Here is a 26,320-nt window from a genome sequence, read left to right on the forward strand (position 1 = left end):
AGGAGGAAAGGCGACTAACCGCATTGAGCCATGCAATTTCGACATCTAAATACGAGTACAACCGGCATTTGATCGGTAGCAGCATGAATCCTAGCTGTGCGTGCACGCTCCGCTTTTCCTACCCGCAATGCGTGCACGCATAAACCGGCAACCGGTGAGGGCACATACGTAGGCGCGAAAGACACCGGCGAAAATGTCGCTCGGAAGGTCTTCCACGTTGAAAAAGAAATATGGGCTCAACCCGGCGTTCCAACTGGGGAAGTTTCTCTTTTACCGGGAGGGATTCGCAGGTACTTGGTGAAGTGAATTTGAGTGGAAATGGTGGCGGCGGGTTTCGGTCGTTTTAGGGGGTAGCCCTTCGGCACCATTACCTCGGCTTTGCGGGAGTGGCATCTGTTTATGTCCGCGAAACCGAGTGAGCCAAACGAAGCAGCGACAAAAGAAAGAAAACGGAGAGGAGCGTCTAGAGGAGGTTGAAGGGGAGTACACGTGCGGCTACGGCGTCATCTCTCGCACTGCCTTTCCCTCACACGTTTCATGTGTCGTCACCAAGGGGCACCCTCCCCCTGACAGTGCCCAGGCGCTGTTCCATTCTCCGTTAATCCAAACCAAGGGACGTTGGCGCGGGAGGTTCAAGCAGGATATGCAACAACATGCTATGCTCGCTGCTCCCTTGTGCGGAGCTATTCAGAACCACGTGGCATTTCACGGGAGGTTCAAACACGATTTGCTACATGCTGGCCGGCGGCGGCGGCGCACTGCGAGGTAGCAGAAGAGTAGCGTACGCCGTCGTATACGTTCGCTGATCACGCGAACACTTCCTGGGACGCAGCAGAAATGCGCCGTGACCGAGAAGACTGCAGCTCGCGCTGAGCACAAATTTCATATCAAGGAGTGTAGTAATCATCAGTGAATTTTTTCCGCCCATCCGTGCTTACATTTATTTTTCGCAATCATCTGATAACCGCACCGGCACCGTTTGCTGCCGACTGCGCAACTTGGCAAAGGGGCATCGGTGTAGGCGAGGTGGAAAATAGTTGTGAAAGAGGTGTCAGTAGTGGTGAGGAGGAGCCCCGGAACGGCGCCGAGTAAATCGATGACACCGGAATGAAAACTGGGGAAGGGGGGAGGGGGGGGGGGGGGGGCGTTAGACATAGTCCTGCTTTGCAGTAAAACGTACTGCAAATTTTGTTGCACGAAAAGGCCGGTAAAAACACTTCCGATGAAACGGCTTCGTTAAAACGTCCGTCGATAAAACGGCGTTCAATAACCTGTCCGGAAATTTTATTTCATGCATGCTTCTAATGTTTTTGGGATGCGTAAAGTTTCTCTCCGTCAATTTTTTGTTCGATTCATTGTTCAGGTGGAATTGTTATAACGAATTTCCGTCTCCCATCTGATCCCCAGCATACCACGTCTTGTAGCGGATAGGCTACAATGCCCTGATACGCTTTTTAGTTTTGCATACTCGGCTTTCGTATCGGCACAATTATTTTGCCGCGTGTGTTTATGTAAGTAAGGCACTCCTTGGCGCTTGTGCAACCCCGCCGCGGTGGCGCAAGGGCTAAGGCGCTGTTAGTGGCTCTCCGCTGTGCTGCTGAGCCCCAGGTCGCGGGTTCGATCCCGGCCACGGTGAAGGCGAAAAGCGAGAACTCCCGTGTGTCGAGATTTTGGCCCACGTCAAGGATTTCTAAGGGGTCAAAATTAGTCCGGAGCGCTCAACTACGGCGCGTCTCATCGCCGAGGCCTTGCTTCGACGCCGTAAACACCAAGTCAATCAAATCTGCGCATGTACGTCCCATGTCAGAACCACAAACTGGTCAGCTAGAGAAATCCTCCTTCGATTTCTGCATTTCTAGCTGTTTATCGGCACGGTGTTTATTTCTAGTGGGTTACCAAGCCTTGGCCTACTGTTCTCAACGGCTTAATTAAAACTAAACATTAAAAAATTGACTCCAATCCACGTTGTGAAGGTGGTTGGACCGCGAAGCTGTAAACGACACTCACAACGATTCAAGGTGACGTCTCTGGAATTCACAGACGTGACTATACAAAGAGTGAAACCAGAGAGTCTGGCAGCCGGGTCACGTGATGATGAGCGCCGGCGAAAGGTGTATATTTGACAATTCCAATCTAGATACACCAAACACAGCTAAGGAATATTGTGCATGGGGTTAGGGCTTGTAATATAGTGTTAAATACTGTAATACAAAAATTGGACTATAGACCCTTTTCAGAAAAGTTGGCAACATAGTAAATACGCGAGCTCTCATGATGACAACACTGAGGTCATTTGCAAACGTCGGCCATGATAAAGGAAGCGCGGCTGCGCGGCGCTCTCTTAGAGCCACTCGTAGTCACCTCGGCGTTCAGTTTGATCGGATAGGTTTCCGAGCTTTTGCTTGCTGTTTTGATTTTATCACCACATGCGGTTACGAGTTCTGCAGGAGTCATGCCGACTCACTGCTGCGTCCCCCTCTGCAAACGGCACGGATGCGCTCGTCGCTCAAACGCGGTATACCAGAGAGGTTGGTGTCCCACCCGGTGATAGGAAAGACCAATCCCCGCGACGCAGACGCCATATCATCCAGTACCCCAATACTGCGAGTCCGTGAAGTCCGAGCTCAGGCGATGCGTGAGCGAGCCGAGCCGAGCAGCCGGCACAATCGCTATTTCCTTCATCATGGCCGCGCGCAATGTTGCTCGACTGGCCTTCCGCTTATCCGCTATGCCTGATAGTATTTCGCAGAGGGTCTATACATGCTTAAGAGTTATCAATGAACATGTAAACAATAAGGAAGTCGTAAAATAAAAGTGCCCAAAAACAACGAAAGAGAGGAAAAGACGCCTCAACAACATAGATATGCAGGTTGCTGCACATAATGCATGGGCGAGGAAATGTCGAAGGAAACTAGCTGCAGATTAGGTTAGTGCAAAGGCCAGTTAAACGAAATAAAAACTGAACATTAGAGTGAAAGCATAAAGACCATACTCTTGATAAAACAGACGGAGGTGGTTCGATAAAATGGCGTTCGATGAAACGGCGTTCGATAAACTGTGTAGGAACCATTGACTTCTCTTTAGTAGGAATCGGTAAAACACGAAAGTGAAATGTGCCTTCACAGAAGCGGTTGGATATTTATTGTGTATGGATATGAACTTGCACGTCGCTATTTATATTTCCCCGGTATGGCCCCGTAAAGCCCGTTATAGATGGTGCGTTTTTCGTCTGCGAATTCGGTGCAACGAACATTCGCACTTGCGAAGTTCGCAATGCCAGGAAATGTCATCTACATGGCCTGCGAATGTCACGATCTTCGCATTTCAGAGGCACATTGTTTGCAGACTGAATTAAGTCTGCGGCAAGCTAAGCTTGTTGTGATTAAAAAAAAGTTTTATTTTACTTCCTGGGCAAGTTGTTTCAGACTGTTTTGCAATAAATATGAGTTTATCTGAGGTTTCATGCAACAATCACCAATCACCAAGCAGAGAAGACAAATACAGCAAGCAGCCGTTGGTTCGCTTGTGGCGTGCGCCCAGCACACCTTGGTTGACCTCAGCCTGTTCTTCTGTACTTGTTCCCGGCTGTGATGTCCGCCACTTGCGAGGATACCGATTAAGCAATCGATGAAAACGGCGTGCGTCATTGTGTTGTGAACGCGCGTGCGTTTGTTTCGGTGCACCCGCTGCGCCGCGCGTATACAAGCAACGTCATCTGGTTGCTAAGTGTGCAGATGGTGATGCCGTGACGTTCACCTAGCTGTGTTCCTATTGGCCGCAGGTCTAGCCTCTCTACGCCGCACGAACGGCGTTCGCGGAGAATCCGTTCCAAACATTTGGCACTTTGCCGCAGCAACGAAAAAAAGTCGTTTTGCCGCACGAGTTTTGCCGCATCTGCGAATTCGCATGGAAAATCGCACCATGTAGAACTAGCATTAGACGCAACGCATCATGCCCACCAAGTGGGATCCGAACCAACGTGGGTTCGATCCCACCCCTTTGCTTTCCGAGGCGTTCTTGACTGCCAACCCTCATTTCTGTGGTAATTCAACGAGCCCCTCAGTTTCTATTCTGATTCAATATATATATATATATATATATATATATATATATATATATATATATATATATATATATATATATATATATATATATATATATATATAGTTACATGTGTAACCAGCAACAGAGCGCAGACGCCAATCGTGCAGAGCCGGTGTGCGCCGTTCTGGCATGTCTCCATCATCCTCATCCTCATCATGGAAATCACAAGCATTATCATCACCGCCTAAGCCGCGAAGAAGACGAGAACGTGCCCCTTCGTGAGCGCGTGTTCTTGGTGCGACTGCTACCAGGCATCAGACACGAGTTTCCCAAAATACACCCTCTTTTCTCTCTCCTGCTGGCCCTCATCAATTGTTGCACCGTGACAATATATATATATATATATATATATATATATATATATATATATATATATTGTAATGAAGATACTACGAGCAGCAAGGGCACTTCCTTAAATGGGTATGTGCGTAGTATCGGGACAATTCCCCCAAAGCGGGTATGTGCTCGAATATGGGACAATCCGCCACAAGCGGGTATGTGCCTAGATCTGGGACTGGCAGCCCCACCGAGAGTGCTGTGCGCGAGACTGCTTCTGAGACCCGCCGAAAGCTCGCTCTGACCCGTTTGGACTTCACGGCAGTAAGACCTCGCTACACCGTCCTGTCAATAAACCCCACTATAATTATATATATATATATATATATATATATATATATATATATACATATATATATGAGGGGCTCGCTAGGAAATACAGAAAGAAATGCCGCCAGTCTACAACGCCAAAGAAGGCATAGGGGAATGGTTAGACTATTTTTTACCGTTAGTGACGTTACATTTTTTTATTTATTACGTGAGAAAGAAAGAAAGAAAGAAAAACACGCGCCCAGAGTGGGGACCAAACCCACGCCTTTCGATTAGATCTCGAATGCCTTACCCATTCGGCTATCTGGGCGACTGTCTTGTCCTTCATTTTCTAGGGTATTTATATTTACTACAACTGTATCTGACGCTTGAGGGTGGTAGCCAGCGCCATTAGACTACACGGGGAGAAGGGGACCTTCTTTTCAACCCCCGGGGCGTGGCGCGAACGTCTACAGCCTGTCATAAGCGGGTAACTGACCGGTCATAAGCGGGAAATTTTTTGAGTCAGAATGAAATTGGTAAAAAAATGCCCGCCGGCGGGCATTTCTTCACCAATTTTATTCTGACTCAAAAAATTCTTCAACCGTTTCTATGACCCAACAAAACCTCCCCTTTGCTTTCCGAGGTTTTCTTGACTGCTAACCCTTATATTCTGTCTATATATATATATATATAGTATACCACAGCAAAATGTTAGCATATGGCACGCACTTTCTCCTTTTGCAAGAAACTGTATCCCCAATCTTGCAGGCGCTACGTATATTTCATCCTGGATACACATGGATAAAGACAGGCCGGTCTCGCACTATCCCATTTTCCCACCGCTCATACTTTGCGACTTTTCTGCTGTTTTGCCTCTTTCAGGGCTCTTTATTTCCGCATGTGTACTTCACTGACTAGTCTCACTCGCTACTCTGCGGCTGCTACTGGTTCCAGAGGGGGAGTAGTGCTGTCGACAAATTAAATAGCACCTTCCCAAAAGAGTTTCATCTCGCGCTTCACGCGTACAATCACCCTTTCAATGTGTAACCGCACACCCTGCTATAAGATTCCGCATTGTAGCAGATGGATTGAGTGCGGTGGTCACGCAGGGCGGAGACGGATTCATGGTGTACCAGCAGCAGCATGCCGTTGCTCATGTTGTAACGACGAAGATAGCGTTGATAGTATTGTGGCTGATCTGAAGGGGAAAGTGCGTGAGAAGTTACAAATTGGTGGTGAAGGTGGGTTTGGAGAAGTTGCAAAGCCCCGAATGGCCTTGACTTACTTTCCGGTAAGGGACTTGCCTTCTCTCGCCGGTAAGCAAACGTCGCTATTATTGTTCTTCCCCCCTGCGCCCGACTTTTCGCTAATTTTTATACATGTGTGTACTCATGGACAAATGAAATGCGAACCCGAAAATATGAACCAGAACACGCGAAATCGAAAAATGCTGTTCGTTGAGGTGCAATAATGGCGCTTTTGGCGTATCTGGAAAGCCACATTTCCCAACGCGTTATTTTGACTTGCACGGAAAGAAACTGCGCTATTTGTGTGTTCTGGTTCATATTTTCATGTTAGCGTTTCATTTGTCCATGACTGCCCATACATACACACATACACACACACACACATACATGCATACATACATACACGCACGCATAAATACACACATACACGCACGCATACATACATGCATACACACATACATATGAACACACATACATACATGTGCGTTTGTGCGTCTGTTCGCTCGTCTAAATTAATCCGGAGCACAACTCTGCGGTGCGCCTCCTACCCAGGTGTAGCTTCGGTGCGCCAAAGCCCCATAATTTGAATGTCTTTGTTTTCGTACTTAGGATGAACAGATGATGTTGACGATATATCCCCCCTCCGAAAACAGAAAATAGAAATCCTAGCTATGTGCCTGGTGGGAGTATTTTACAGCATTGCAGTTTTTCTTATGTAATGTGAGACGGTTGCTTAGTAGCTAAAATGATTTTTATTTGAGCACGCGCTCTCGACAGCGGGAATTGTATTTTTACTGGAACGAAATAAAAAGGCGTTCGTGCGCAGTTAGTGAATATGCCGCTTCCTTAATTAATCCTCCGCGTCTCCAGGAGCAGGCATAGATTACGCGTATAAACAGGTACTTCTGCCCCACTCACCGATTGTTTGCTTCATTACGACACGATTTATCTTCGCACGCGCAGCACAATCCCAGTAAAAAGCGAAGCCCTTCTCGTACACAGCGATCGAAATGTTCGCCAAGCTCTACTGTGCCCTGCGACTCCATCACAAACAGTACCAAAACGATGCTCACATCTGCAATACATGGACAGCGAGAAGGGGGCTTTCGCAACAAAACCGCTCAAAGGATCTCGTCCCGGGAAAACCAAGACATGGTGCAGTGGGTGCTATATTCAAAGCCCGAGGAAAATATGGCCGGTTTTGTATGGCGTCAGCGACAATTTCTATATTTTCCTGTTCGAAGGAGCGAGTTGATCACAGTGGACAACTTAAGTTCGGTAAACATGGTCTCACGACCAAAGGGCATCAGGGGCCAGTGGGTATGTGTAAGGGGGAACCGGCCCACTCGTCGCTGCCAACTCGTCCTAGGAAAACTGGTCATAGGGAAACTGGTCAAAGAGGGCATCTCGTTCTAGGTGATCCCGTACTAGGAAAAGTGGTAGCACTGACCTTCTCGTGCTAGGAAAAGTCGTCTCGCGGTTCCATTTTTTGGCCGATGTCGAGGAAATGGGGAGAGGAAGTTAGTGGCTTCTAATCTTATAATTACTCCCAGGTTGACCTCTTCAGAGTTCGGGGGGTCCCCTGCTTTTGTTAGTTTGCAGGCGGTGGTTGAAATGGGTTTTCTATTTTAACACATGTTCCTCTGTCCCCTTCTTATTTCCCTTCTTACTGGGTAAGGGGTTTGTTTTCAGGTTTATTTTTTTTCTTCTCCTTCCAAGAAATATTCGTCACGCTTTTTCTGTGGAAGGGGGGTCGACTTTTTCTTTCTTTTGCGTTTTCTTTTCTTTTTTTTCTTTTTGCGTTATCTTTTGAAGCTTTTTGCCTGCTTGTGTACGTATCTATAAATAGGAAAGGACAAAATGTTGGCCTCTTGTTTGTTTGAAGGTGTTGGTTGAAATTGGATTTTTGGTTTCAGCACAACTTCCGGTTTCTTTTTTTGCTTTCCTTCTCCTTCTAAAAAATATTCGTCACACTTTTTTGATTGATTGATTTTAGGGTTTAACGCGCCTACGCAACGCAGGCGATGAGGCGCGCCGTAGTGGAGGGCTCCGGATTAATTTTGACCACCTGGGGATCTTTAACGTGCGCCGAAATCTCGCACACACGGGCGTTTTTGCTTTTCGCCTCCATCAGAAAAGCGGCCGCCGCGGCCGGGAATCGAACCCGCGACCTGGTGCGTCACACTTTTTTGTGTGTGTGTGTGTGGGGGGGGGGGGGGGGGTCAACTTTTAAGTTCAGCCTTGACTTTCAGGTGATATGAAGACTAACAAAATGAAAGTTACCCAGCTTGACAATCATCATTTGTCAGCAGGCATGAAAACAAAAGATCAAAATACTAAAAAGCGAAAACACAGAACGAAATCGCAATCCCAATACAGCGCCGTCACTTAATTACCAAAAATTAAAAAAAATGTATTGGAAAAAAAAGAACGGGCAAACGAAATCTAATATAAAAGGCTCACGTAATTAGCTGCACAAAAAAAAAAAAAGATACGCTGTCTGGGTGGCGCGTTCCTCGAAGGCGACAAAGGAAACATTAAGGGTGGTGAATTGAAGGAATGTAAAAATGTTTACGCATAAGATGAGAAATATACAAGCTTCTGTACTATTTCATTTGAATATGATAGACGAAAAACGTAAATTGTGACGAGTTGGCCGGGTGTCCAGTTGCCCTAGGTTACGAGTTTCCCTAGTGCGAGATGGCGAGATGGAGATTTCGCAGTAAGGCACGCCCCAAAAAATGTTTGGCTTTCGGGGAACCCGTGCACGAAATATCCTGGTCCTGCAGTCCATACTGCTCCCACCCGTCCCTCTTGCCTTTCACATGAATGTCACGGTAGCAGGTGCACGCTCGCGTGACTAATTTGCAGTGGCCGTAGCACTCCTTTTTCTTCACTTTTTTATTTTTCATATTCGTTGCTCCCTCACTGGTAGCCAAGTGCTCACAGCGTGGTCATTTTTGCCCCTTTCCTTGGAAAGGCTTTTTTGTGTGCACATAAGAACTCACTCGAACTGTCCGAAAGGAGGATATAAAAACGTGCAGCTAGCTGGGGGGGGGGGGGGGGCGCCCTTTTGTTTATTTTGCCCCAGAGCTACTGCCAAAAATGGCGGACCGGCGCCCCGCGCATGCGCAGATGGCTACTGGAGACAGGCCCATCAAATAATTAGTTGCACCACTTGTATTAAACCACTACTAAGTGACACGAAATGGCCCATGTGAAATTTCCAAGAACGATAAAGTCGGTGCAACCACTTTCCATATCCCGGGACCACTTAGAACCAGACGCCTGGCCCGTCTTCCAAGAACTTTGTTGGGCTACGTCCCTGTCTCACTTTTCTGTCTTGGGTTGTTGAACTTGTATCTATAATCTTGTTCGAACACGTCACCCTACTTGCCCCCTCTGGCTTGCATTTTTTGTTGAGCTTTGCTAGATTTACGGCCCAAAGTAAAAAAAAAAAAAAACTAACTAAACCTGTGCCTCGATTCTCTCTTTCGAGTCGAAGAAAAAACAACACGTGGACATTCATTTCGTGCACCTGTGACGAACTTTCCTGAGTGACAAACTGGCCTATGACAAATGATCCTATGTGACCAAACGGCCTATTACGAACCGGCCTATGACGAATGATCCTATGTAACCAAACGGCCTATTACAAACCGGCCTATGACGAAATGCCATGCGACGAACGGGCCGTATCCCGTGTAAGGATATATACGTCCTCACACACATACCCGCTGTTTTGGGTCAAACGGGTTTCCAAGTTACCTGGGAGCAAGCACTATTTTTAGGCATTTACGTCATAGGCGGTAGGTTTCCTTGTCTTTGTGCGCTACGGAAATCTAAATCCTCCGTGGAGATTCCAGCACGCGTAAGAAGAAAGTGCTTGCAAACGCTCGGGTAACGAAATCAAACTGGTGTTTTACAAAGAAGCAAAAAAAAAAAAAAGACGACGAACTGGCCGAGATATTTTTCGAGGCAAAAAGGTGTGGCAGTGCGTAAACACAGATGCAGATGCATTGGTGTTTAGGCGCCGTAATACCTTTACTCGTGTTGTCCGCGTGTTAGGCCTGCACTGCCCGGCACCGACAATTATCCTCGTGGTTTGCGCATTTTAAGTTGGGATGATATCAAATGCATGCTGCGTTTTACGAACAGAAGAGACAATAAAAGCTTGATTATTTAATAGGCCAGCCTGATCTAATTTTATGTAAAGAGAATAGGTGCGGTAAAAGTAGCTCAGTTGGTTATTCTTTCTCTACGTAAGAATACTGCCCTACTGATAAGCAACGTCACATTCGTGCTTTCATTCAACTTTTGCCCAAACACTTGGGGACATTCAATTGAAATTATTCCCAGAAGAACACTTGCTACACTGTGGGCAAAAACATAGCTCCCCAGACAGAAAAAAAAAAATGAAGCTAGAACTAAGACTCAGCCATGTCATCTCCGCCAGCTGTGCAATAGTATTGAAAGTGATTTTGCTCACATGAGAAGAAAAACTTGAAGGTTGAATTTAACGTTGGAAAATTGTTGCTTTTACGTGCGTTCATACATGGCCACACTGTTTCAAATAGAGGCACGCTATCGCCGATGTTCAGGTGGTTGTAACAGTGGGCAACCGAGTCCTACTCCCGGCTACAGTGGGCCAGAAATTTTAGTTCCTCCATGCCAAGGGACTCTCGGCCCGAAACACCGCGCAAGCACCAAGCCACCGGATGTTCAAATCAGTCGCTCTCCCAAGCCTACCCGACAGCCGAGTCTTCCTCTCGAAGCTCGCACGATGCCGTTACGGCCGCCGGCGTCACCGCGCCTCGGCGACGCGTTGAGTCATTGCGGAGAACGTAGCGGTCTGGCCGGCTTTTGGGCCAGCGCTGGACAAAGGGTGACGTCGCGCGGCGAAGGGCAGAGCGGCGGCGCAGTCGCGCTGCAGGCCGTCGTCGGCGTGGGCGGAAAGGCGGAGGACCGCTGCTCGCGCCGGGAACGGCCCTCCCCGCGGAATGAGCATCCGGTCGCCGGGTTCAGAGACCCTGCAGCGCACCGGGTCGCGCCGCGGAAAGGAAGGCCGCGCGACAGGCCACTCTCGCTGACCACGGCGACCGAGAGGCGAAAGGCACCTTCCGAGGAAGCTGCCCGGTGGTCTCTTCGCGTGCACCCTCTCGACTGGAAAACGGACCAAGCCCGTGGGCGACTTGGTCTCTCGAGCCCCCTTTAAAAGCGGCGAGCTTTCAGTCCCCCAAGCTACAGTGGTGATCTACAGGAGCGCTGCATCGTTGCCGAGGCGCATCCCTCTCGGCACTGCAGCTTCCGGACTGCAGGAAGAAAAAAGAGGGCCACCGGGCAACCGTTTAAAGAGGCAGGCAGCCAACGGACGAGGGAAAATCCGTTCCCAGATAAGCGGAAAAAAGAAAGCCCAAGACGTCAGTCGGCCGAGGCGCGCGGGAAAGCCAGTCGCCCGAGGGCCTCCTCCGCTGTCAAGGCGACCGGCGGGGATGTCCGCGTGATGCAAGCGGGGCTTTCCCCGGCGTCTCCGCTGCGGCGCTGGCGGCGTCCTCGGCCGGACACGTGTTTCGTGAGCGTGTTGGTAAACAGCGCGCCGCGAGAATTGGAGCACGAGCCGCGGCCGAGGCCACCAAACACGCGCTCGCCCGCACCGCCACGGCTCGACGTCGTTCATACTAGTCGCGCGGAGAAAAACAGTTCGCGCAGGGCGAGTACGCCCCATAAAATGTATTAAAAGCGAGTATTGCAACAGCGTTTCCTGCTTATTCCGGGTCTGCTTTCCGTAGCCTTGTCGCCAACGCCAACAGACAAACCAGAATCACTCAGTTGGTTGGCCGGAGATTCCATTCGTATTTACATTTGTTTATATTGATTTGAATTGTATTTATTTTCTATGTATTTATTTATTCATATTGTATTGTATTTGTATTTCGGACATCCTGTACAACAACATTCAAAAAATGTTAACGAAAATGCTAGCTCGGTGCCTTTGCAACGTATTAAAATTATCGGTTGCCGGAGAAAAAAATCCCCACAGACGGAATGCTTTCCGTAGTGTAAATCAGATTTTTTTCTAAAACACGGTGCTTTGCCTCATAAACTAAATAAGCATCCTTCAAAATACTTGCGTATAAAAAGCCCAACGAGATAGGGTGTATGTGGAAGGCTGAGCGCGAAAGTGCGAAATTTTCGGCAGTAAAAAATTCCGTTTTTATGGGAGTGATGCAACGTTCTGCACACACTGCTAACACGGCGAAAAGCAAAAACGCCCGTGTGAATGAGATTTCGGCGCACGTTAAAGATCCCCAGGTGGTCAAAATTAATCCGGAGCCCTCCACTACGGCGCGCCTCGACGCCTGCGCTGCGTCGGCGCGTTAAACCCAACAATCAATCAATCAATCAATCACTGCTAACACTTCTCCTGCACAGCACCTACAGCCAGTTAAGACCTTTACGTTTGAATCAAATTCTATGCCAATACATAGGCTTCCCTAAACTTCGCCGCTTGCTTGTCCAACTTGTTATCATTTATTGCGTTTGGTGACGCATATCGAGGCTGGGGAAACTGAGGGCGAATTTCAATAAAATCCTCCACCTTCCTTCTAAAATGTTTCTATTGTAGGAAACGATGCGACCAGACTGGCGGGCGTGGAACAATCGGCTAACCGAGGCCACCCAGGCTTTTGTGCGCACTTCGCGCTTTCTTACGCTTAGCATCACTCCAAGGAGCAACTTGGCGGCAAGGCCACAATGCGACCCGATAAGAGGAGCGCAACACCGCGGTAACTGGGGATGCCGAGGTGTTTGTATATGGTTCGCACTTTCTTACATTTGCAGTCAGTAAGCAAGCAGCAATTTGGCTGTCTTTGCGACGCAAAAATGCTCGTCGCGCGACCGTGAGTCAGGCCGCGAGCGCGTGACCTCGCAGCGCCATTTGTCCGGACTGCGTGACGACACGCACGCAGGAGCGCGGCTGTTTGCGCGGCTCACGAGACCACGCGCTGCGCAAGCAGGCCGAACACGCGGCCCGGAACTGGGCGGCCACGGCGGCTGCCGGCTACGCTGCGCGCGTAAACAACGGCTGTTGTGGATGTAATGCGATAAGGGGAGCCGCCACCAACTGACCACGGGGTGGCCGAAAGATAGCATACGGTTGCGCGGAAGGGCGCTCGTCAGGGCGACCACGAGAGACGCCGCGAGCTGACAATGCCGACCACCAGCTGCCGCCTTTGACCCGCACCAACGCGTAAAACGCGGGTGACATTCCGAGGGGATCAGTAGCAAAACCGCACAAACACGAAGGAGGCAACACCAACGTGCTAGGGGTTCCAGTCTGGCCTGCTCCAAGACGATACAGTGGAAGCGTTTTCAGCTCGGTGTACGGTAACCGGACACGCGCGCATGCGCACAGCCAGTTCTTCTGCCTCTGCGCACGCGCAGTAGCGCCGGTGGCCTACCGGGTACCGTACCGGGACCGCTTCTCCGTTCTGCTACAACTCTTTAATACGTTGTGCCGTTACGACCTCTGCCTTTCGGGGCATGGAGGGACTTCGTGTAGCTTGTCGTTGGGCGAGCCGGTTTAGCGAGATTAAATCAGAAACACAAATGGGCCCAGTGCGTGGAAAGACACAGGCGATGTTCGGATTCGGGCGCCACGCACAAGCGCGCTGTGAGGCGATGACGGAGCATTTCAGAGCCGTTCTCACAAGCAGGCTTTGCTACCCTATGCCTTCCGTCGCCCCCTCTGCGCCAATGAGGCATTTCACGCGCGTGCTGGCGAACATCGCATTCGACAGAAAAAGCTAACTATGTTACCGCATCTAACTCGTATACATGCGGTAACATAGTTAGACGCTCGCGCTATTCCATCCTGCATGTTTCTCAGCGCTTTCCCACGTGTCGCGCCCTGCCTCGTCTTCCCGGTGCCATTGTGCGGCGGTTTGAATCACTCAGCCACACCGAGCCCAAATGTCAGTCTCGAATTCCCCAGTTCTTGTCTACAAAGTTATCGGTGCATCGAGAACTTTCGGGTCTGTGCAAGAATGGGGGGAGACAAGCTTCAGCGGTCGTTCCTGCGTGTGCGCGCCGGGTATTGCATACGTCCAACCTATTTGCGCTGCAAATGCACGGCTAAACAGCTCCGTGCGCAGTTGCAAGAGGCGAGTCCCATTCATTCGAGTGAACGCGTGCGCTCGGAGCTCATTCTGCAAGTCGGCACGAGGCGTAAAAAACCAGGAGTCTTGGCGACTTTCCCATTTTTCATTTTCTTGTTTCCATTACATCGGTTAGTAGTACTTCCCCGCTGTGCGTGTCCGATGGACGCCAATTGGCCTTCGTACCGGCTGTTCGCACCTGCAGTTGACCGCCAATGTATGCGCAGCTCCGGCCATTATCATAATCGCCGCCGCGGATGCCCCCCGTGGCTTACGACGTGCGGCCTGCTCAGACACGCTTCTCTCGTGCATTTTCCGGCTGCGAGATATTTCTGTTCCCCGTTACTTTGTTACCGGGTTAGTGACGAAGCAGTGGCCTCCATTTGCGTCAACGCTCGCGTAATGCTGCGCTTTATCGGGACGCGCTCAATGAACGCTCCAGGCGCTACCGACTCCCGTGCGTCAATCAGGGGGAGCGCGGGAACTCGTGCGTGAGTATTGTTTATCACTCTCGCCCTGAACATTACCGCCATATCCGGAGAGACTAAAACAACTCTTCGACAATTCCCGCATTGCGAGTAGAACGAAGTGGGCGAAAGCTGTTTGTGCGTCACCTTTCCATAAGGAGCAGCAGTTGCAACGAGGGCCTTTTTTTACAATGTTAGCAGATCACTGAAGCAGGCACCGAGGCAATTGCGGAACATGTTCGGGAGACTCCGATCGGGCATTACTTCTTACAGTATATCAAACCGCGTTGTGAATTTCACGCGCAAACTTTATAGTCCCTTCTGAAGAGGTCTGCCTAACCGACGCGTTTTACCCGCTATGGCGCTCAATTATATATAAAAAGACACGTGCAGGATAGAGTAGAGGGCCCTTAGAAAGGACGGATGATGAGCTGCAGCCATACGTTTTCTTTGCTTCCAACGGCACTCTTTGACTGCTGAACTGCTCAGTTTTATCTGAGCTAGTGTCGACAACTTCCGGGTGATTCAGTCATCCAAAATCATCTTGTGAAGCAAAATAAAAGAACCCTTTGTTTAAACGAAGCTTTAAAGTTCTTTAACAAAAGAAGTACCGTTGGTTTGCTTAGCGATTATAGCAGCATGAAGTTTCGTAATAATATTACATTTTGCATAAGAAAGAACGTAATGCGGTAGATACTATAAAGTTAGAGCCAATAATAACATTCAGGTCCTCAGTCGTCAACGTCAGGGGGAACGAAACAGGCAAATGCTTCAGAAATTTACGCTTCGTACCAAAAAGCTCAAGTGGGGGTCACATTTAATGTGCATACATGCACGTCGTATTACCGGAACTTTCTGCCTCTTTCGTTTGAACTATTCGCGTGTTTCCACTTGGGACTCTCCCAAGGCGGAATTCATGCACGTGCACCGGAAGAAGATCATTCAAAAAAGGGCACAGTCAGCAAAAAGAAAATAATGAAGCCGCGAATGTAAGTGCATAAACCCACCGACACGAAATTTTAAATTTCGGTCTATGAGGGTGAAATACCGGCACAGGTCGTGTCCGTTTGCAGGGTGCGATTGTCAAAATATCTAATCGGTATTTAATTGACAGTTAAGTTAAGGCAATTTGACGTTTTTCGGGTGATCAATACGTAATATTAATTTGCTTTGAGGGTCATATTTTCATTTGTTTCTGGGCGTCTTCTCTCTCTTGAGTTCCCTCACACTTGACACAGTCCGAGAGGATCCAACGCCTTATGCTTGCAAAATAACCGTTGCCGGAAAGCAGCGTTGCGTGAAATTTGCAATTATCTTGTATTTGCGGTTCCTACTGTAGCAATATTTTACTCATAGAGAGTGGAGTGTTCGCGGCACTAGGAAGTAGAATTACATTTCTTAGTCACCAATGTACAGGCGGTCCGCGAAAGTATTTCGCACGTTTTTTTTTTTTTTTCAGCCATCATACACGTTAAAGACTCAAACTGAGCGTAAGAGAGACGATTTTTGTAACGCGCAGCTGTGGTTACGGTCGGCTGAAACCCAACGCGTCGTATTGGCCGCCCGCACTTGTCGTGACGTTAGGTAGGAGTATAAAACGTTCCCACAGCCGGATAGTCAAACAGGTTGAATTTCGCCCAAACTGCAGCGTTTCGACTCCCCCTCCTGCCTCATTGCAAACCGCTCTCACTTGGAGCAAGAGCGAAAGTTCGAAATCGAGCACACATTAGGTGCCGCTTCCTCTTTTTCTAGCGTCCGACTACGCAAGGGCCTCCCGGGGCGCGGAGAGAACGGGCTCATATTTTGGACGAGGCAGTCAACGCGCCAGGAGGAATTTAGGGGGGGAGAGATTTCAAGTGGGCCCAGATTTCTTTATAAACCTGCGATGCATTGAGCGTAACATCATATATGCTTGTCGGCCTTACTTGACTATGGTCCCAGAGTGGCCTGTGACTATTTTTGTTAGCTCGTGAACAAGATTAGCAGAGAAAAAATTGTACCAGCCTACAGAATATTGACTCAACATCGCCAAGTGAGCTCCCATGGTGCACCCTCGTAATTCTTCGCGTCTTCATCGGCGCAGCGCGCCCGCTTTCCATTTCTTTCCCCGTGCCAGCCGTACTTTCCGATTGATGTCAGAACGTGCCGCGCGCAATGTGAGTGGCGAAACGTCGCACGCCCGGGGGCTGCCGCGGGGCGAAAGTGACCGGAGGCGTGTGTGGAATATCAAGCAGCCTCGCTGTGGCCGCGAGCTAAGAAAAAACCGCGGCGATGCTGTGTGCCGTGACGGGAATAAAGAAAAATAACGGTATACGCGAGCAGTCACGAAGTTAGCGCGGTATAGCGCTCCGTAGTTCGTATGTCAATTAACCGGTAATACTTACGCATAGTCCTTACGAACACAACTGTCCGTGTGTGCGAGATTTTCGCACACTTCAGAGCAGCGCAGGCGGTGTGAATTAATCTGCAGCCCCTCCCCCACTACACCGCAGCTGAACGTCCAGGATCAGCCGCGGGGCGTAAAAGCTTGCAATTTCTAAACTTTCCACGTGTTTCGCCAGGAAATCCTCTTAACAACTAGCACTTTATAGATAACAAGAGCTTAAAGCGGAACTTGGTATTTTAAAATTCCGAGTGACCATGCCCAAGGGAACTCACACGACGCGTTTCTATGCCTCAAGTTCTAATTACGCACTTTATGCCGGCCCGTTCCGTCAAGTGAATCGCCCATGAGGCAAGCCCCAGCCACGTGAACAGCTCCATGTTTGGATACTTCAGCTTGAAACTATAGAAGTGCGCGCTTTTTCTTTGCATTTTGTCTCTGAGCCACGTGCGATAGAGCCACGCACGCGTCTCTCTGTGTTAGCTCTTCTTCTGGCCCCCTTTCGTACATATTGAAAAGATACTTCCAATTACACGTGTTCGGCGTAGCGTTAGCGTAGAGTACTTGCTAAGTCGCCTGCCTGTGATCTCGAGTGAATGAGTTCTACTCCTGTCCCGTTCTTTGTTGTTGCTGGTTTGATTAGATGATCTACATTGCATGCGGCAAGCATCGGCACCGGAGTCAGTTCCGGTGGGAGGGGACGCGTGCTTTCCGGACATGCTTTTTGGAGCCCTTTAGCGAACGCCACTCTGGTGCGCGCTTTCGCCAACCCAGCCAAGGAACACCTGGACGTTAAAATTCGGTCGTTCTCCCTTCAGGCGTGCTCTTCAACTTGAAGGGGGTAGCCCAAGTGCTGGGCATTAATGAGGGAAGCGTGCCACCAGCGGGGCTACGTAGCCACTCGTGTGCAGCGTGCGTCAATACGTCCTCCTGGTGCGTCACTTGGTTTCTTTCCGATATGGCGAGAAACAAAATAGCGACAATGTTTAGCACGTCCTTCTGCGGGGAACTCTTCTCAGGCTGGGTTCAGACTGTTGTCGAACTGTCGTAATGATCGCGTCATTTGACGTCTCAGCCAACTGAACTACGTGAAGCGCCGTTTCTTTACGTCCATAGCGCACGATATTGCTGTTACGTCGGTAGACTGAACACAGTCCCACAAAGATAATACACACACAATATGATATGTTAGAATATCAGTTAACCAGGGGCAAATAATTTTAAGTCAGTTTGGCACAATGAGCAAGTTTGCGCTTATCATTGTGTATAAGGTTCTCCCCCCTTGCGCCTTATCTTTGTTTTGGGTGCGTTTTTCTTTTAACAGCCTTTTATCAAGACAAGTTTATCTATTGCGAACGCGAGACATATGCTGCCCTGGGGCTCACAACGTTTGTGTGCAAGTGCGCATTTAACGTCTCATTAAAACAATCGCGACATGACTAGGAATGCGTATTTATGGCGTAAACGTAACCAACAATGTAAAGTGGTCGAGCGTATACAAATAACTCAACAAAAATGGCACATTTATCGCATAGTGGCCAATATATTTCAGCAATCAGCAATTGCCTCATTGTTGTTCTTGCATAAAAATGTCCAACAGCAGTTTATTTCAAATGTCGGCACTTTACTTCCAACCACTATGAACAGGCTTTCGTCTGAAAAATATATAAACAAGTAAAAAAGTACAGATGAGTAGTACGAGCTGTAATAATCTAATCTTTTGTTTTAAGTAGCGCTGAAACGCACTCTCATGGAGACAATACGCCAACAAACCGAGTACACTACTGCTTCCACGTACTCTTGCAGCCCAGAACAGTCCGCGCAAACTAGGAGCCGTTTACTCCTAGACCCATGAGGCGCCAACTTCATCGTGCATTTTACCGGTAGTGCGCAGACAGCAGCCGCAGCGCTCGAGCGGTGGGTTGCCTGACGCGGATGACACAAGTGCTATGCGGGAAGCCTGCCTGTGGGGTTTGTCCTGCCTCTGCGGGCACCTGCTTCGTTATAGCAAGCCGCTGTTGGAAGAGACCTTGAAGGAATTATGATTGTACACTGGTGCGCAGGTTCTCTTAGGGGCTCCAACAGGACTAGCGTCGGGCTGTTCAGCGCAGATACACGCCGGAAAGTAAGGATTCGAACCTTAATTTAGGCGCCCTAATTTGGAAAAGACATGAAAATACGAGTCAAACTTTTTATGCGCTAACCTGTCGGGGCAGGCATGTCGTTGATAGAAATAGCAGTTGCGAGCTGCAAGCATCACGTTCTCCTGTAACAGCACCGAACAGAATATGGTGCAACAAGTGCGGGCCAAGGCCTGTGGAAGATTTGTGGTATCACTGACTAAAAGACCTTGAGAGAGCGTAAAGCGCGCAACTGTAGGGAGGTCCACGCACAGCAATCTGGGTTATCTGATGTAGCCGCAAGAAATGTCCGAGCTTCCTAAATATCTCCGAGTTTAGAAAAATACAGTGAACATGAGAAAAGCAAGCGCAAGGAACTATCGCGAACGAAATGGAGCAGGTGCAAATCAGGATTACATCCGGGGAGAGCTACGTTGTTAACAGGTCATGGCATGTTAATGCTCGCACGGCTTCTAGATGTCCGCTCTGGATGGCACCGGGATTTGGGATAGGCCGACTTACAGTTTCTGACGTCGAGGAGGGCGTTCGACGAAAGCGCGGCACTGTCATCGCGGCTTGCGTTTCGAGGTCGCGCACTGGCTGGTCACTCGGTCACGCGCACGTGTCGGCACATGGGACCCCGCGGCGATGATGATGATGGTGATGAGCGAGAAGCAGAGCGAGCCGGCGGAGCTCGGTGGAGCTAGGCTCCCGGCGCCTTCGGTCGAGCGAACTCCGCCGGTGGCAAGCGGCCGGTGCTTACCGATGACGGCGCGCAGGACGGCGATCGGTGGGCCGGCTGTGCTCAGGGGCGCGCACCACGGCATGCTGGGCAGCGGCGAGCCCTCGGTGGCCGCTGGAGACGAGAGCCGGGCTCGGTCGTGGCTCGTGCCATGGGCCGGCCGTTTATATACCGTCCGAGCACTACTCGTCGCCGTTGTTGCGACCAGGCAGGGCGCGAGTCAACGAGTGCCGGCGGCCGCGCCGGATCCCCCGCCGTGCGCGCTGACGTCAGGCCGGGAGAGGAGGAGGCGCGCCTCTTCCTACCTGGCACCCACCTGCTGGTGTCCACCCCCTCCCCCCGGTGAGGCGCTTCTCGGAAGAGCGCCTCTGAGGAGCAGCCCGTGCAGTGCGCCAGCTTCCGGCGCTTCCGACGAGCGCTGCTCCCTCTCCTCCTCCCCGCCAGGGATGCGCCAGCGGCGCCCGCCAGAGCTCCGTGGCTGGTCGGCCCGAGGTCGGGAACTGCTAGCGGCCGCAGCTCTTCACTAACGAGTGGCCACGTTCCGCGATTTTCATGCGCCGGAAGCCACGGTTGCTGCAGCTGAGGGCAATGGGGCCCTCGCAACTGTTGTCTTCACATTGCGCAATCCTCCCAGTCTGCTCCTTTGAGCCGCGCACACATGTCGCCTCGAAGAATTACGATAACAGAAGTAACTTCACAAACGTAATGGCGTGGTTAAAAACACACGCAAAACTTTCTAAAAATGAGCTAATAGTTTAACAAAAAAATGCAGACAAAAAGCGCGCCTGTTAGGAACGTGCTTTGAATCCAAACGCGTGAAAAAGCGGAAATCATTTCCTTCTTGCTGCTTTCAGTTCAACGACGGAGACGTTTGCATTTCCTTAGTTTGGACAAGAAAGCGGGGTCACCTGTGCACGCAGACTGCTCTGCTGTGAAAACGTGTAGAAAGGGCGGCAGAATTTGGGATGAATGGTTGCCCCGGGGAGTTGCGGTAAGGCATGATTACAGACCCACCACGGGCTCACTAAGGAATCACCCGCCGCGGTGGCTCAGTGGCTAAGGCATTGCGCTGCTGAGCACGAGGACGCGGGTTCGATTCCCGGCCGCTTTTCTGATGGACACGAAAAGCAAAAACGCCCGTGTGTTCGAGATTCCCAGGGGGTCAAAATTAAACCGGAGCCCTCCACTACGGCGCGCCTCATCGCCTGTGTAGCGTCGGCGCGTTAAACCCCACAATCAAATCAATCGAGCACTAAGGAAATATGTTAGGAAATTTGCTCTGCTTTTAATTGATGTGAAGTTGCATGCACCAAAAGTGTCAGTAAAGAAAACGCTATAGTCTAGAGAAATAAAAAGTTTCTGCTGTAACGCGCGATGGACAAAACGCATTTTGCAGCGTTCAAATTGTAAAGCCTCTAGCCTGCTGCTAATATCGTTTAAAGAAATCGCGAACAGTATACTCTCACAAAGGCAAACTTAAAGGGACCGTAAACACATTTTCATTTTGCTTTCGAAATCCTAAATGCGTTAAGACGTAGTCAACCAACACATCCAGCACACATGACCCAATACAGGGTCACAAAGCACCTCAGTCAAAATTTACTGCTCTGTGCCCATCAGGTAACCTACAAAACCCGCTCGAAAGATTTTCCCTCCTTTTTGGCGTTCTTCGGCCGCTTGAATGACATCATTTATGGCGATGTAGCGGCTGTTGGCCGGTTTTCCTTCAGTTGCAGCAATGACCGCATTCGATAGTAACTTTAAAAATAAAGCCACAAAAGCAAAGCAGAAACGGAAGGCGTATCTGCTGTGACGAACAAATCACGCAGTGTCGCTCCATGCTGGCGATAACTATAGCTTTCGCAGTGCTTCCAGGCGTGAAGGAAAGAGTGAAAGTGCTTATCGAAAGTGTTGCAGGGTACCTTTAAAAGGAAAGCCACTAAAGCAATGCAGAAACGGCAGGAATATCTGCTGCGACGAGCAAACCAGGCGGCGCCACTCTGTGCTGACGATGCTTCAAAATGCGAAGGAAATAGTGAAAGAATTCAGAAGTGTTGCAGAGTCCATTTAAGCTGAATTTTCGGGCTGGCGAATAGGTCCGCTTTTGGGAGGCTATTAGTAAGCTTTTGATTCGAATAGAGAGGCTCCTGGTTGGTTTCTGTTGGATTCAATGCGAAGAGAAGTCACTCTAAGAAAGAAGTTTGTTCTATGCGCAAGTTACGTAGAACAATGCGTATGTTCTTTTGATTGGAATTCTTTCCTGAATCACGACACATTAATGCTTATGAACTACTGGTAGGAAAATTTCAAGAAATTTATGACGTTTCAAGAACCAAGTTAAAACTTAAACGAAGAAATTCCGCAAGTCCGTGGATTGACAACGACATAATTGTTCGTTTTTAGAAGCCAACTTTTTAGAAAACGTCAAAGAAATCCAAATGATTTACTCATGAGAAAGGAATTCAAACAAATAATAAACTTACTGGAAAATTAAGGCTTACAAAAAAGAAATATCAAATCACTAAGTTTCCTCGCCGTAAAAGGAACACAAAGCAAACCTGGAGCATGGTAAACAAAATATTCGGCCGATATTGATAACGAGCGGAAGCTTTCCCCGGCCAAACTCCAGAAGTATTAGCTCATAACTTGAGTGATCAGTTTGCAGGAGTTGTTAACAAACTGTATCGAAATAAATTACAGCCTGTTTCTAGTAAAGCGTCTTCATCATGATGCAATGGACCTTTTTCCAGTAACATCATGTTAAAGGAAAGGTTATAGGTTTTCCCATCCGACATGAAGTCATAGCACACAAAAATAACCCGAAAGTCGCTCTAGTAAATCATTCTCCAGATGTAAAAATATTCCCTCTCATAATCGACCAAAAAATAATTGCGGCGAAGGTAAACTGGGAAGAAAAGGAATTCATTATAATTAATTGCTACGCCCCTCCCAGAGACGATTTCGAAAACACGTTAAACCGATTAGAACTCTTCTTTCAAGATTTTTCTACAGACCATGTAGTACTAATGGGCGACTTCAATGCTAAACACAGAGTATGGGGAGGATATATAACCGATACAAGGGGTGACGATTTACTTGAACTTTCCCTTAGGCACGACCTTTCTGTTATAAATAGCCCTAACTCACCTCCGACATTCGAAAACAGTATAGGTAGGAGTTGGATCGACGTAACCATTTTAGGGCAAGAGTTATTACCAGAAGTTATTCACTGGGAAGTACTCGAAGAATACAACAGCAGCGACCACAAATTTATTAGTTTACTTTTATACGATATCTTTAACAAACCCAAGTATCGTCTCACCCTGAAAGGTGAGAAACATGTCCTAGAAGATTTAAAAAATGACACTTGGTTCGAAACCGCTAGAAACGGGATTAAAACAACAGAAGAAATCGAAAATGCTGTGAACACATTGTATGATAAAATAGAAAAATTAGTAAGTAAACATAGCAAAAAAGTTAAACCATCCCACACAACCAAAACCGTGGTGGACAGTTGAACTTGAAATCAAGAGAAAGCGAGTAAGAGCAGTAAGAAGGAGGTATCAAAAATCACGAGGAGAAATCAGGGAACAATTTAAGCGCGAGTACTATAATGAACAGAAAGCTTACAATGATAAATTAGCCACAGGAAAAAGAAAAAGTTGGGAACAACTTTGTTCACAAGGTCATAAAAATCCATTCACATTACCGTATAAATTAGCCAGAGGAACAGTAAACCAACCAATCATCATTTCAAGTTTAGAAAAAGAAAGTGTAGGAAAAACAAAATCAACCGAAGAAACAGTTGAGCATATATTAAGAGAGTTATACGATGTCGACAAGGTTTGTGACGAAGAAGAAATTCTTCTTCTTGAAAGCGATAGCGATGAAGCTGTTATAACTGAAAATGGAATTAAGGCAGTCATTTCTGAATTACGCAGAAATTTAGCTCCTGGACCAGATGGCCTACGAGCCACATTTGTACAATGTCTATATAATTACCAAAAATTATTCTTTCTTGAACTTTACAATGCTTGTATCAAAACAGGATACATTCCATCACGGTGGAAGGAATCAAATGTAATCCTAATACCAAAATCAGGAGATAACCAAGGAGCCAACAAATATAGACCCATAGCGGTCAACTCTATACTAGGAAAAATACTTGAAAAAATAATTAAAGACAGAATATATTACTTCTTAACAAAGAAAAAACTCCATAGTACAAAACAGTTCGGATTTACCCATAACACGTCTGCAACCATCGCCTTAAACGAGTTAAAAAAGAAAATTGATCAAACAAGATTAGATAAAGCGGTATGTGTTGACATTCTTTAGACATAAAGAACGCATTTAGCTGTATCAAATCATCTGTCATTGTAAACTTTCTAAAAAAATCAGGGTGCCCGAAAAATCTGATCATTTCGACTCATAACTTTTTTAAAAATAGAAAAATTATCTATAACATGGAGAAATCAAGAATTCAACTCTATCTTAAGTCAGGCTCTCCCCAGGGGTCACCTTTAAGTCCATTGCTCTGGAACATAACAATTTTAGATCTCCTAAACAGCAAATTTCCTAGCGCTGTATATATTCAGGCTTTTGCCGGCGACATAACCTTAGTAATAAGAGGCAATTCAAGAAATAATATCGAACAAAAGGCAACCGAAGCGCTCAAAATAGTAGAAAACTGGGGAATAGACAAAGAACTTACATTTAACACAACAAAATCAAAATTCACTGTAATAGGGGACAAGTACATTAAAAGACCCCCCATTATCAAACTAGGAAACAAAAATCTTAAATTCTGTAAAGAAATTAAAATATTAGGCGTCTATATAGACAACAAGCTCAGTTTTATCCCTCATATTAACTACGTAAAGGAAAAAGTAAACGAAATAATAAACAGCCTAGGAAAATTTACAGCATACAACTGGGGGCTTACCAGCAAACACATACAACAAATTTATATCAGAGCAATAGAAAGAATCATAGTTTATGCCGCTCCAATTTGGTATAAAAAACAGGTACTAATGAGAAAAAAACTAAGAAGTATTCAAAGAACAAGCCTCCTTAAAGTTACCAAAACATTTAAAACAGTATCCAATCCGGCCTTAAACATCATAGCTAATGTCCCACCAATTCATGTGACGATCGAAAAAGAAATCGAAACATTTAACATACTTTTCGCCGGAAAAACGTTCATCTAGAAAAACCGCGCTTTTACGGGAGACCAAATACGTAACAAAGTAGATACATGACAGCTGCATCCAGCAGATAAGATATCTTTTACCTATCTCAACCAATTTCGCAGACAGATTTTGTAGTATTTACAGACGGCTCGCAAGATGAAACCGACATAGGAGCAGCTTTTATAATTCTAGACAAATCCGGCAAAATAGTAGAAACCAAACAATACAAACTTCCGGAATACAGCAATAACTTTGAGGCAGAAGGAATCGCGATTTTAAAGGCACTTGAATACCTCCAAACTAGCTTCAAAGGTAACGTACAGTTGTATACTGATAGCCTATCAACCCTAAAAGCAATTAGCAATCCAAATAATCGGAACCCAAATATATTTAGAATTAAAGAAATGCTAAGCAAAATAGCAAAACAGGTCAAAATAACGTTAACTTACATTAAAGGTCACAGTGGCAATGTCGGTAACGAAATAGCGGACGAAATGGCTAAAAAAGCCGCAAAATATGGCGAAAAAATTGACTGGCCTATTTCACTACAATTTATCAAAAAACAGCTCAATGTTAACCTAAGAAAACATTGGAATGTTGAGTGGCAACAAGAAGGAAATGAAAGCTACACATTCCAATGGATAAAGAATATTTACAAAATTCCGGACCACTTACACGTCACAGTTTGTCACTGGACACGGTAGATTTCCGTTTTATTTTCATAGGTTCGCCATTGCAGATAATAACATATGTAAATGTAACCTACCAGCAGACAGTTTTGATCACTATTTACAGGACTGCCCAATAACAAACAAACACAGAGAACAACTTCTTGATATTCATAGAAATTATCTCGTAAGAAGGAAACCGGAGCTAATAAAACATACAAAAACATTAAAAATTTTAGAAGAAATGACAATACTAGTTAACGCTAATATTCAACAATACTAACCCCTCAAATATTTTGTCACAATTTCACTCACACGCAGAAACAAAGTCAGCGGCAAATAACGCGATAATAGCCTTTAGATCGTTTGTATTTACCATTGTTCTTCAGTAAGTCATTTTCTGTGTAATTATCTTGTTTAATTACCTTTTTATGTTTTTTTTTATTTTAAATCCATACATCCATTTTCAATTTTTTAATTTACCCGTTATACCTCGGTGGAACGGGAAGGGTTTCAGTTCTTGAGCCCGTTTTAATAAAGTAACGATCTGCGTATGCGCGGGCTGCCGCCATTCTTGGCAGGCGCCTCGAGCAAAATAAACGAAAGGGCGCCCCTCAGTTTTCTCCTTAGGAACGGCTATACTGTCTAACGCT

At 47.3% G+C, this 26,320-nt stretch overlaps 1 protein-coding gene across 3 annotated transcripts in view; it reads right to left on the reverse strand.

The window, feature by feature from the left end:
- LOC144156345 (uncharacterized) overlaps positions 1–26,320 on the reverse strand; it is a 138,869-nt gene that overhangs the window by 60,664 nt on the left and 51,885 nt on the right. Inside the window, exon 1 of one of the 3 annotated variants that reach the window (XM_077688347.1) lies at positions 19,829–20,331. The exons of 1 other annotated variant lie outside the window; for it this stretch is intronic. In XM_077688347.1, coding sequence (XP_077544473.1) covers positions 19,829–19,892 — 64 coding nt within the window. In that variant the 5' untranslated portion in view covers positions 19,893–20,331. Of the gene's footprint in view, positions 1–19,828; positions 20,332–26,320 lie in introns of those variants that run through there. One more of the 3 variants, XM_077688348.1, reaches the window with a different exon arrangement.

The sequence above is a fragment of the Haemaphysalis longicornis genome, unplaced genomic scaffold, assembly GCF_048455015.1.
Source record: "Haemaphysalis longicornis isolate Haplotype H1 unplaced genomic scaffold, Haemaphysalis longicornis Haplotype H1 scaffold_1, whole genome shotgun sequence".
NCBI lineage: Eukaryota > Metazoa > Arthropoda > Arachnida > Ixodida > Ixodidae > Haemaphysalis > Haemaphysalis longicornis.